Genomic DNA, 12,313 nt, shown 5'->3' with positions numbered 1-12,313 from the left:
TGAAAACAAGCTCGGGCGGCAGAAATGGAAGACGCAGTTTACGCTGCGTTGAAGGAAAGGCTAATTACAGGCGACTCGGGATTTGACATGTTCGGATTTGAAACGGAGTTTCCACTTTTAAGAATGAAATGGTTGTCATCCGTTTGAGAAATCAAGCTTGTGTCACAATAAACATCTAGCAGCTTTTGCCAAATTGAATCATGGTACTGCTAGCTAGCGTTAGCTTCCAGATGCTTCACTCTGCAGTGACCTCAAATAAGAAGAGAAACTCAGGAGAGCTTGAGCAAAAGTTTGAATTGTCTCTTTTTAAGGGGAGAGCTGAGGGACAGCAGATGGTAGATAAACGTTTTGTAGTTTACTCAATCCTCCTTTGGGGATTGCTGGGCGATGACATCATCTAATGACTTTGGTTTAAACGGGGGGGCAAACTTTATTCCTATGGACTGTCACGTTCCCTTGCTATATTTTATTTTGTAGCCTCACAAGAAGATAGTTTGTGGTGAATGAGCAAAACAAAAAACTGAGTATGTCTGAAGGTTAGCAAGTTTGCTCCAGCGTTACATTTGTATTCCATATTTGATGGGCTCTTGGATTCTAAACGCAGCAAGCAATCTCTCCGTTGAGCTGGAAAGCGTTTTCAGCAACAATTCCGTTTGATTGCGGTGCAAATAACAATTACGCTCCCACTCATCCTCTCATCTTCCCACCTCGCCGAACGAAAACAATCGGACTCCGGCGAGGACCCGCGAGGGATGAGCGAGTTTCCCTCGGAATACAAACGCATTACTTGCGCTGACCCCCTTGACATTCAATAGTGCGCAATTAGCATATATATTTGTGTCCTTCTGCATTTGCTGCACTGCTTTGTCAGTTTTTCAGGTTACATAAAACTGTGGAAATAGATAGTTGGATGGTGCCCTGCATAAATTGTAAAAAAAAAAATGCATCTGACACCTGCAATCCATTGAAGCCACTTTTCCAATATCCTTTTTCCATGTACTTTTTCCAACATTAAATCAATGGAAGTGGACGACGAGGCACTTCCACTTAATGCCTGAATGCACACATTTTCCGCACATTATTACAGTTCCTCCTGAGCTCACTTGAGGGAACAAAAATAAATAATACAATCAGTATATATGTAACACCTCTATCACCACAAATAGTGATTGATTGCATAAATTATGAGGAGGAAGTGTGTCGATGCTATCTTTTATGTCAAGTTTATCCTCAAGAACCTGCGGGAACAAGCGCTTATCGGACCGGTCTCTGATTGGTTGGTTGACTGGCAGGGGGCGTGGCCTTTAGCTGTGGGCGTTTAACAAAATCAGCCGCCACGCCGACACCCGCGTTCATTTACTACGGATCGGTGTGGCTGTCATAATCTCTCCTTATTGCTTCTGCGAGTCTTTTTATCAAGTTTTGTTTTTCTGGACAAGTCGATTTGTGATTTAATCGCCGTCGAGAGTAAAAAGTTTGCATTCTGCACAATCTTACCCGGACGGGCGTGTGTGCGTGTGCACGCCTCGGTGTCTTCCAGCATGGATTTGCTTTGGATTGTCTGCTCGCTGCTGTGCGTGTTCACCCGCTTGGTTTCCTCCGAGCGCCACAGCGTCTTCTGGAACGGCACAAACCAAAAGTAAGTCCACTTTACTCCTATTGCAATTAAGCGCGTTAGTTTAAATTGTGCAACTTTTTTTAATTACCATTTTCCCTCTCCTCTTGCATATGCAATGAATTTGTGATGCGAGCAATTTGGCTGCTGTTGTTATGATAATGCAAAAAGCTGTAGGGAGCCTCCTCCTCACCCCCCCTCCACTTTCACTCCCCCCCTCCCCCCTTTGAACCTGTTATTATTATTATTATGGCACATTTTTAATCCCTTGCGCAATGTCTGATAAGCAAGGCGCCAGTGTATTAAAAGCAAGTTTGGGGAGGAGAAAGCTGTGTGCCATGCGAGCTGCAGTTTGCACGATAAAAGAGCTTCAATTTGATTTATTTGGTGTCAAAGTGGGGCTTTTTGTGCAGTCGCCACGCAACCTGCTATTCTTTCTGCATAATTATGGCTTGACGTGTCCGTTGTTGACACGCTAAGCACATATAAAGATTATTTGTGTCTATTAGGGCGGCAGTTGATGGGAAAGTTCTTTGTCATTATCTAACCGATTTACATTTATTAAATGGAGCACTACTAGATCATTTTTGTTTGTGCTCAGTTTAGTTTGAGTTGAGTGATAAAAGTGGGTTATTTAGCGTGCACGTGACTTAAAATGCATGTGAATTTTGGGGGGGGTAATTATGTGTCATTTTGGTGTTAAGATTTATGAGATGGAGTGCTGCCGGATTTACAATGTTTTTCTACGTCGTTGTAATTAACATGTTAGGTTTTGGGTTTAAAAGAAGTGCTGGCGTTTTACTTTTTCCTGCTTGTATGCAGTCCTATTATTATTTTTTTTGATAAAGTACAGCCGTTCCCCCGAGATAATGATGTGCAGGTGTGTCATTGCGGCGCTTCATATTTTCAGTGTTACAAATCCAACTCATGTTGAAATATCTTTTGCAATATCCTCTCCAGTTGGCAGCCCCCCCACCCCCAAGCGGTCCCACCAATATCCTTCATATCAGGAGTGGGGGGGGCGGGGGTTACGTGGCTGTCAGGTCAACGCCGAGGCGGTCATATTTCAGGTGACGGGGCGAGTAATAATGGCGGGCGACGGAGAGCGAGTGGGTAACTCGAGGCCTGCCTGGTGGGTCATGCTCTCTGTGTGGGGGTGAAAAGGAGATGGATGACAGGGTTGGTTGGTTTGGGGGGGGGGGGGGTCGGAGCCAAAACTGTCCGGGCTGCTCGGTCAATTAGAGTGGAGGTCAATTAGAGCTACGGGGAGTAAACAAACGTCTAGTTTCACAAACTCGGCAACCCCCCTCCGTCATAAAAGCTCATTTCACGGCATCTCGTGTACTCGCACAAACATGATGACATCACGTAACAAAAATAGTTTTCCATATTTGAGCATAACGTATAAATCTTGTGACGATTGCTGATACGGTTAGCTACGATTAGCCTGTTAGCTAGCAAGCGATAGAAATAAACTTGTTTGTCATACCCTGATTTAACAAATATAATTTAATTTCCCTCTACACAGACACTCACACTACACTTGTTCATTTAAGAGGCCCAGCTGCCTCGCCGGCCACAAATTGTGCGCTTGGACGCCGCCGCCGACTTCCAAGGTCGAGGCCCGGCTTAATGACTACTTTTGTTTTCAGGCGAAATCCTGAATAGTTTCCGCACTTCCTGACCTTTTCACGGCATGAGCGTGCAAAGCTCGGACCAGGAACGATTTAGTCAGCGGCCACGAGTTGCTTCCCAGAAGAAAGCCGGCCAATGTGTGTGCGTACAAGTAGAAAGGAGTGACTCACTCGTTCTCATACACATTAACACGGCGACACGGCCTTCCGAGCCTTCGGCGTGAAGCAATGATCAGCTTGTTCTCAGCTTCTTTTTTTTTTTTGTTAAATCTAACTTTGTAGTCCAGTACAGTCATTTCTGCACTCCCCAGCCTGATCTTATCATGTTCTTGCCGTATCGGGAGTTATTCCAGGTATGTTTCACCCTCTGTGAGGGATTAACTTGGCATTTAAGCACTCAATATGGACTTTGTTTTGTCCTGACTCCCATACAAATTAGGGAGCGGTCTTCACGGTGCGCGCTAGAAAGCTAACGCTAACCGGCACGACTGATTGGAGGTCAGAGGTCGCCGTGTGATGAAGTGGCCCGGGCCTCTATCAATATGTCAGTCATTCTGGCGCGGCGGTGGTCCTTGAATGCGGGGCCGCCACTCAGGGTCTCCCCCCCCCAACCCCCCCCCCCCCCCTTTTTTTTTTTTTTTTTTAAATCTAAACCTTACAAGCCCTTTTCAGTTGATTCTTTCCGTGTGAGAGAAGGGAAAGGAGGGAAGCCTTATGAGAGGTGTGGAATTTTCTTAGCGTTTTCTTGGCACCCGCCGTGAGCCGTCATAAGGACCCCCACCCCCCCTCCCCTCCCGGAAGGCTTTGCTCTCCCTTTTCAACTTCCGTCCTCTACCGCAGTCGAAAGAAAACACTCGAGTACCCCTTCAGCAAATCTTCGTGGTCTTTTCACTCTTGCCAAGGTAGAACCACAGATGGCTTATGATCCCAAAATCCATAAAGACAAAACCTGTATTTGTCTTCCCAGTTGTGTTTAAAAATTCTTAAGAGCGCCACCATCTTTGGCCCGCATTGTCCTACCCGCTCGGCTTAATCTGCCTCCGCAATCTGTTTGATGAATTCAATCTGGGCCGGAGCTTGTCAAACGGATGTAATCGTCTCCGATGGGCTCGCCGTTGTTTTTTCTGGATCTCGCGAATCAGGCCAAAGGTTGTTTACCGTTTTTGCCGTAGCAAAGTCTGCTACGTGCCCGCCTGGGCTTTCCGTTGGCGACATTTTTCCCGGGAAAAGCGCGTATCCTGTCTGCGGCGTAAACAATGGTTCTCACACGTTTTTTTTGCTCAATGCCAGTCCATAAAGGAATCGAGCAAGTGTTTCCCAGGCGCTGCCGCAGATTAGCGATGATTCATAGACGACAATTTTTTTGTATGACGGATACGCTATTGTCAGCCCATGAGGGCCATCTGGAATCAACCTTCCCTCGCTGTTAGATCTGCCTCGTCTCTATTTGGGATCCAGAGTGTCTCCGAGCCCGCCCCCCTGCCCATCCTCTTGTCTCTTCCTTATCTAGGCACCAGACTTCCCCTTCTGGCTTGGTCCCACACAGCAAGGAGCAAGAAGAAGGAGCTCGCCTTGTAAACAGCCGTGTGATTGCGGCGCTAATCGCGAATTAGCCAGACGACGCGAACAGATAGGATCTTTTTGTGGAAATCTCAGACATTGTTTCAGAATGGAGCTTCTCCAACCCTGCTGGCAAAATGGAAGTCTGTTTTGAAATCGTGTCTAATCACATGTTGCTCTTGATGGGCTAGTTTTTCTTGTGCCGAATCGTTTTTGGGCAAAATTGATGAGCAATGTGATGTCAGCGTTGACCTTTTCCGTCGTGAGCTCTTTTATAAGATACAGATGTCCTCCCGGGACAATGTGTGACTCCTTTGCAAATTCATCTAAGCCTCCGCAGAGCTTGTGAAATCAGCCAATTATTTCGCCCGGCCTCTCTGAAACTTTGCGCCGGCCCGTTTGGACTCAAATCGCGGGTAGAATAACTGATCAAGCCATCAGAGAAAGTAAATTGAAATTGATCGCAGGAAGTCACACAAAGAGCGTTCCGGCAGAATATTAGCTTCAAAAAGGAAGTGTATTTGTTGCCATGGCGACCACCCGACTTACACCCACGTCACATTGTACGTCCGCCTTTGCAAACAGTGAGCAGGAGAAAGTTGCATTTTTGGAATACCAGCTGAGTCGGGCTGGCTTGTGTGTGGGGGGGGGGGTCGGAGTTGACGCTTCTGGGATGGGAGGGTGGGGTCCTGTGTGCTTATGGAATGATGAAAGGGGGGCAGTGAGTGGGAGTGACTTGCAGTGATTGATGAGGAGCAGTAACACGGCCTTCGGGATCCACTCTGATACTTCAAAAAACAATAATAGTTTTGCTTTACTTGAGCGGCTTTTACTTTCATCATCACCAAAAGTGCCCTTCGTCAATTTGCTATACCCAACTTTGGGCCATACTGGTCCACTCTAAGCCCCCCACCCCCCCTCTCTAGGCATTAAGCAGGGTCTGGTGCCACTCAATGGACTGAGCCTGGCTTCTGCTCCAGCCAGTAATCCAAGCTCGGATGAGACGATTAGGTGGTCCCCAACCCCCCCACCTACATTCCGGGTTCACTCATCCGCATTGTAGGCCAGTCACCTTTTAAATCACATTTAGTGGCTTGGGTAAAAGGCCGGCAAGGAAAACAATCACGTTTGTACGAACGCCGGCCTTCAGATTAATAAAAAATAAGAATCGATCCAACTCCCTGGCGGGATTTGAGCCCGCCTGTTTGAAACCCTCCGCCGCTGACTCCGCATTTGTCTGACCATTTTTTTTTCTTTCTTATCCGTCCGACATTCCGCCGAGCGCTAGAGTACCGAGATGAGAGGCTAACGGACGGATGAAAGGAGGTGGTGAAGAAAGCCAAATCCTGGCCACGGAGATTAAAGAAAGAGATTAGAACTCTCCTGAAGAACACTCCAAAAAAGCAGGAATTTCTTTCACCTGGCAATCTGCAAAAAGTAAAATCTCCCCAGAATTCAATCGTAGCTAAAAAAACGATAAATTTTCGCTATTTATGCGACACACTTGAGCGCCTGACATTACTTTTGCTTTATTATCCAGCAAAGGCATAGCACGAGGGGCTTTGCAAACACATTTGCTAGCTTAAAGCCTTTGGCAAAAAGCTAAGCCGCCCCTTTTGAAGTGCGCTAGCCAGATCAGTTCATTAAGCTGATGATGCCGAGTGGCTCAATGGCGAGGTGTTAGGGGGAGAACAAAAGGCAGCCGCTTAATTAAACCTATTTGCCATTAATAGACTTGCCCCCCCCCCCCCTTTGGTGTGGAGTCAACATATGAAACAGTGGCTATTGATAAACTGTAGCACTCACAGAAGTCCCACTGACAGAAACTTCAAACACCATTCCCAAATTTAAGCCCTTTGACCTGCCCTGCCCCGCCCCTGCTGGCCTATGCCCCCCCTCTTCTTTCTACAGCCTAAAGAGGCTGGGAAGTGGGCATAATTACCCCCTCCAGGGCAACTTTAATACCCTTTTTTTGTCTTTTAATTGCACCCCCCCTTCGGAGTAACACATTGAGGCCATACTGCAGTCGGTTGGAACGCATGGTGGGGGGGGGGGGGGGGGGGTTTGTTTGTGTTGAGTATTTGCAGGGACGGGAGGGGGGGGGTGATAACCTTGTCAGGCAGAGTGCAGACGAGTGTTTGCTCAATGGTGTTATCGATTCAACTGGGATTGAAAGCGCCGGCGGTCAAAACGCTCGGATGGAGTAAACAGAGCGCGGCGGATAAGTGCCAACGAGGCCGGGGGCCTCCAGCGAAAAGGATCATTACGCCGCCCCCGTCTTAAGTTTGCTACACCTATCATCTGCAAGCCCGAGTCTCCGGCCGGCTAATCTGCTCATCGGGCGTGAAGGGAGCGCAGTCAAGCGGCTGGAAGGAACTGCGAGTCCTAACCCCCCCCCCCCTGAGCGCCGGTTGGAGCCACGGCGTCTGTGCCGGTCCGGCGAGGGGGAGCCCCCGGGAGACCTCTGGCAACAAAATAAAAAACACAAGCTAACCAGACGCAGGAGCCGCTTTGATGGCTCGTCCAGGCATCTGGAGCGTGTCACACTGGCGCTCGGCCTATTCCGCCGGGAAAAGTAGAACAACAATAAACAAGAGGCGACAACGACCTACAAATAGTCATTTTGTTAAGAACAAACTGCGCTGGATTCCAATTCCATATGGTTCGCTCTGCCTCACTTCTTCATCCAATCACCCAGGGCCTCATTTCGAGTCCCCTAGCCCAATCCGCACGTCTCCAAAAACCCTTTAAGATCTAAAGACGTGATTAAATGTCTCTCCTTCTGCAGCGCTGACAGCTCGCCCGACGCGTATTCATTGCAAGAGCAACAGAAAGCGATATTGCTCTCCTGTTCCTTGTGCCGTGTTGTGTAAATATTTAAAGTCTGTCCAACTCATCCACCCTGAGACGGACCTCCTGGTGATCCAATACAGTAGGAAGACGGTAAAGCGATAGGCATCGCTCGACAGGGGAAGAGCGGGGAGGTCTGTGAGGCCTTCATTGTGTGTTAATAGCGGCGGCTACTGCTTGAGGTCGTTGATAGATGAGGCTCACCGGGAAGAGCGCGAGGCTCCGCTTCCTCGCTACTGACAGATGACGGGCTGTGGGAGGAAAGCAACAGTCTCTCCATCAGTGCGAAGGAGGAAGCCCCAAAATTCCTTCGGTGACAAATCCACGGTGATAAACACATAATGTCTCTGCTGGGAGCTGCCAGATCCTCCCGGCGGCTGACCAAAAAATGGTTTTACCTTACCCGCACCGCCGTCCACGCCGCTGCTTTTGTCTCCTTTCGAGGCAGGAAATGGAGTTGACGACGTAAATTTGGGTGGAGGAGTCGAGGAGAGGCAGACAGTCTGACTCTTCGTCTTCTCGCCTTCCTGAATGAGGCGGGAGATGTGTGATCTTTGGGCCTTCCCAGAAACTAACAAACGATACGGTCTTCGAGCTTAGTGCTAACACGTCATAGGAAACGCCATTGACATGCTAACGAGTAGCATCAGAAACGATATGGTCTTCTAGCATAATGCTAACACGTCATAGGAAACGCCATTGGCATGCTAACGAGTAGCATCAGAAACAATATGGTCTTCTAGCATAATGCTAACACGTCATAGGAAACGCCATTGGCATGCTAACGAGTAGCATCAGAAATGACATGGTCTTCTAGCATAATGCTAACACGTCAGAGGAAACGCCATTAACATGCTAGCGACTAGCATCAGAAATGATATGATCTTCTAGCATAATGCTAACACATCATAGAAAATGCCATTGACATGCTAACGAGTAGCATGATTGTGGTGTTGATGTTTTATGCTCCTGAGTGTTTTGCCGCTATTTCAATTATCTCCCCTGTTTGTATCCAGGTTCTTGTGGGACGACTACGCCGTGGAGGTTCGGCTCAACGACTACCTGGACATTGTTTGCCCGCATTACCCGCAGGGCGAAGTGCCGCAGCTGGACGCCGAGCGCTACGTGCTCTACATGGTGGAGCGCGAGGACTACGAGTCGTGCAAGCCGCAATCGTACGACCAGATGCGCTGGGAGTGCGGCCACCCGTTTGCGCCGCACGGGCCCGAGAAGTTCTCCGAGAAGTTCCAACGCTTCACGCCGTTCACCCTCGGGAAGGAGTTCCGACAAGGGGAAAGCTACTATTATATCTGTGAGTGACCCTTTTTTCAAAAAAAAGTTTCCTGTTTTTGTAAGCTTAGCGGCATGCTATCTGCACAGTCCAAATCCCTCGTCGCCGATACGTTAATCCCGAAAGTGGGGTATCGGCTCTCTCTTGGCATACTCGGCCCGCCCGAGCGTAACCGCACGCACGGAGTTGGGTTGTCGCCTCGACCACAGCCGTAATTAGATAAACGGTGAGGCGAGGCGCTCTCCACCTCGTCACAGATGGCCTCCTAAAGCTTTTTTGTGCACGGGGGTGGATTAAAAGGCCAGGAGAGGATAAGTGCATTAGCTTGGATGCTAACGCCAGTATGTGTTCCGGCAGCCAAACCTTTACACCACCACGGAGAAGAGTGCCTGCGGTTAAGGGTGGACGTCGTCGCTGCTGACGGTGAGAAATAACGAGATTGCTTAAGGGAGGTCTTCTCAGATGGCGTGATGATTGATTTTTTTTTTCTTCTGATCTCAGGCTCGCAGGAGGCCAGGGTGGCCAAAGGAGGCACGGCTGGGGACGCCGTGGGAGGCGGGGGCGGGGTTCACAACCCGTCCAACAGATTGCCTGCAGGTATGCTGATCCACCCACTCACAAATACCAAATAATTAGGGTACTAATGGCCACAAGGTGGCGGTAAAACACTCATAACAGAAAGGATCATAAAGCATCAACACCCAAAAACCGATGGTGCTTATCTTCTGTCTTCCAGCTGATGACCCGGTGGTTGACCACCCGGAGGTTCGGAAGAGCGTACGGACCAGCTCGGCGGCGTCGGCGACGTCGCGATCCATCCTGTCGTTGCTCGTCCCGTTCTCGTTACTGCTTTTGCTGCACTGAGAAAACGCTCACAGGCCTTTTTTTTTTTGTGGGACCACAATGAAGGGACAGTCTGCGGGGACGAAACCACCGACCGCCTGAGCTCAGCCCTGTGGCCGGCCACAGGGCGAGACGGGAGGACAAAGACTCGCGTTGGGACGAGCGATCGGGACAAACGCTATGAAATATGAAACTGAACCTACTGCCCTTGGAGCCAAAGATTGGTCGCCTCCTCCGTCTTGTGCCCCCCAACCGCCCGCCATTATCGTCTTCTATTTGTGCGTTATCGTAATGCTTTCCAGTGGCATCGGAGCGATGTTTGTGTTTTCCCCCCCCCCGAAATGTAGCATTGACGGACTGTTGTCATGGCAACCACACAATGACACACGCTTACACACTGCCATCGGAAAAACTTGTTTGTACATTCTGTGAAGATAATTTATGACATTGCATCGGGAGGTTTCCTGTATATACCGCGAGTGTGTGTGTGTGTTGTGTTGTGCGTGAAAGGTGGAAGTTGTGCGACAAAATGGATTTGTGCCGAAAACAAACACTGACTTGTGTGGTTTTGTATTGCGCAGGGAGGCTGGTCTTCTCTGTTTGTTCAGTTTCATCTCATCACCCCCCCCCCCAAAAAAAAAACTTAAATTCCAAGTTGATCAATAAGCTTCGACCGCATTCAATTCAGATGATTGGAAAAGACAAAGCACGACAGTGTGATGACAGTTTAAGTCCTTTTTAATTTTTTTTGTTCTTCTTCTTTTACCAAAACACCTTTTTTGTACATGTGTAAGTAAAACAAGTGTATCATATGTAAATACATAGAAGATTATATATATAAAAAAAGAAACCTGTTTGATATTTGATATGACTAATGTGAATTTTTCATGTGGAATAAAAAAAAATATTTTGGGAAAACCAGAAGAGATAAGTCGACTATTTTTATTTAATATTTAACTGGAGAATGAATTTATTTAATTACAAGGTTAAAGTCATAAAAGTAGAAGTTAGTTACATTTTGATATTTTTATGAAAATTGTGAAAGTTTTTTTTTTTCCTGTGCATTTTTTGTAAGTAATTTCTGTCATATTTTAGATATTTGGTGTGATTTGTTATTTTTAGATTTTATTCTAATTCTTAACCTATTGTTTTTCTATGTGTACATGCAATTTACTTTAAATAGTTTATCTTTGGAATGTTACTTTTTATTTTCTAGTTGTTTTGTTCCGATTTTTTATTATCGTTTCTGTGGGACCTACCAATATTATAAATGTGACCTTTTTTAAAATGTAATTTTCATTGAAAAAAGTGCAAGAAGCTAAGCTGGGTGCGCTTTAGTCTTGAAGCCTTGGCGGAGGTCTACTTAAGTGTTCTCGTAGCCCGTTGGCCTTAATGTGACAGACCCGCTAATCGGGTTAATGTGGCTGCAGAGTGTCGAAAAGCCACAGCGGCGTCTCCGTGAAGCCGAAAGGTGACAACATTTTCCTGACAACTTTGCCTTTTGCGACTTGGACATGTGACCCCGAACGACCTTTCGTCTCCGCCATTGTCCCGTCACGTCGTCCGTTGTCTTTACGGCTGTGACAGCAAAAACAGCTGTAGCAGCAAACGTCGGTGCCACCGATGTTTTCAAATGGAGGCGGGGGGTCTTGTAAATCTCAGCTGCCCTCTTAACCCCTTCGAGCGGAGACTTTTTTTTTTATCACTTTCCCATGCTGTTAACTGACTATACAGTGTTTTTTTTTTTTTCCTAGTAAATTCTTGTGAGAGCAGACTTGCAGGCTTAACATATCTGGCGACTAATTCCTGTTAGAATTCAAATCTGTCTTTGTTGCTTGTCTGAATGCGGTTTGAAACGGAGCGATTAGAGCAGCTTTCGATTAACGCGGTGCAACTTAACAAAGCCGGGCTTGTTTTGCGTGTAACGAATTTGGCTCGTATCTACTTTATCGTGTCGCTGGCGGAAAATGGCGACAAAAGGAAACAGATGGACGTCTTCAAAGTGAGCTGTGCACGTAGTGATGACAAAAAGCGCCCATGAAGTATTTCACATGTGGCAACAAGTCGCCAACGCCGGTCGGAGAAGGCCTTTGGTGCCATTGCCAGCGTGGAAGATTTGCCGGGTAAATAACAGGTTGCCTTTCATGCCGTCTGCTCGGGCAACAGCTTGCAGACTGTTGGCACCTGGCTGCCTGGAGGGGGTGGCGGGGGGGTTACAAGGTGAGGGTACAGCGTGGGCATGGTTGTGCTGCTTCTGTGTGAGAGCCAACTGGTTTTATTTTCTAACTTACAGTAGCCCCTAATGACGCTTTTGGCCCCCGGTAGGTCTTTGTTTATGCACAACAGGGGGTCCACGCACAAAAGAAGCACTCCTTGCCAGAATCTGATTAGCTCGTGGCTACATAGTCGCTAACCCCCCCCCCCGTATGCCCACCATGGCTGCGTGGGAAGGCGGCAAACTGCCGGATGATGTACGTTTTGTCGTCTTTGTTAACCGCGCTCTATGGTTTAGGGGCCACA

General features: G+C 47.8%; 1 protein-coding gene across 1 annotated transcript; it reads left to right on the top strand.

The window, feature by feature from the left end:
• Positions 1-1,316: 1,316 nt before the first annotated feature.
• Positions 1,317-10,717, top strand: efna1a (ephrin-A1a). Its single transcript, XM_088365942.1, has 5 exons — positions 1,317-1,639; positions 8,676-8,971; positions 9,308-9,373; positions 9,452-9,547; positions 9,687-10,717. Exons 1-5 carry the CDS (start codon positions 1,542-1,544, stop codon positions 9,812-9,814), a joined length of 684 nt encoding a protein of 227 aa, XP_088222068.1. The 5' UTR covers positions 1,317-1,541; the 3' UTR covers positions 9,815-10,717.
• The last annotated feature ends 1,596 nt before the right edge of the window (positions 10,718-12,313 follow it).

This window comes from Syngnathus floridae, chromosome 21 (genome assembly GCF_059516105.1).
Source record: "Syngnathus floridae isolate MCC-2025c chromosome 21, RoL_Sflo_1.0, whole genome shotgun sequence".
Classification (NCBI taxonomy): domain Eukaryota; kingdom Metazoa; phylum Chordata; class Actinopteri; order Syngnathiformes; family Syngnathidae; genus Syngnathus; species Syngnathus floridae.
The sequence above is the reverse complement of the archived record's forward strand: the minus strand, read 5'-3'. Positions and strand labels throughout refer to the sequence as shown.

What these genes read in the sequence shown, in the direction of transcription:
- efna1a (XM_088365942.1), top strand. Translation starts at nt 1,542, where the DNA reads ATGGATTTGCTTTGGATTGTCTGCTCGCTGCTGTGCGTGTTCACCCGC. An exon ending in TGGAACGGCACAAACCAAAA is followed by an intron (nt 1,640 to 8,675) that starts GTAAGTCCACTT and finishes GTTTGTATCCAG; the next exon opens with GTTCTTGTGGGACGACTACG. An exon ending in GGACGTCGTCGCTGCTGACG is followed by an intron (nt 9,374 to 9,451) that starts GTGAGAAATAAC and finishes TTCTGATCTCAG; the next exon opens with GCTCGCAGGAGGCCAGGGTG.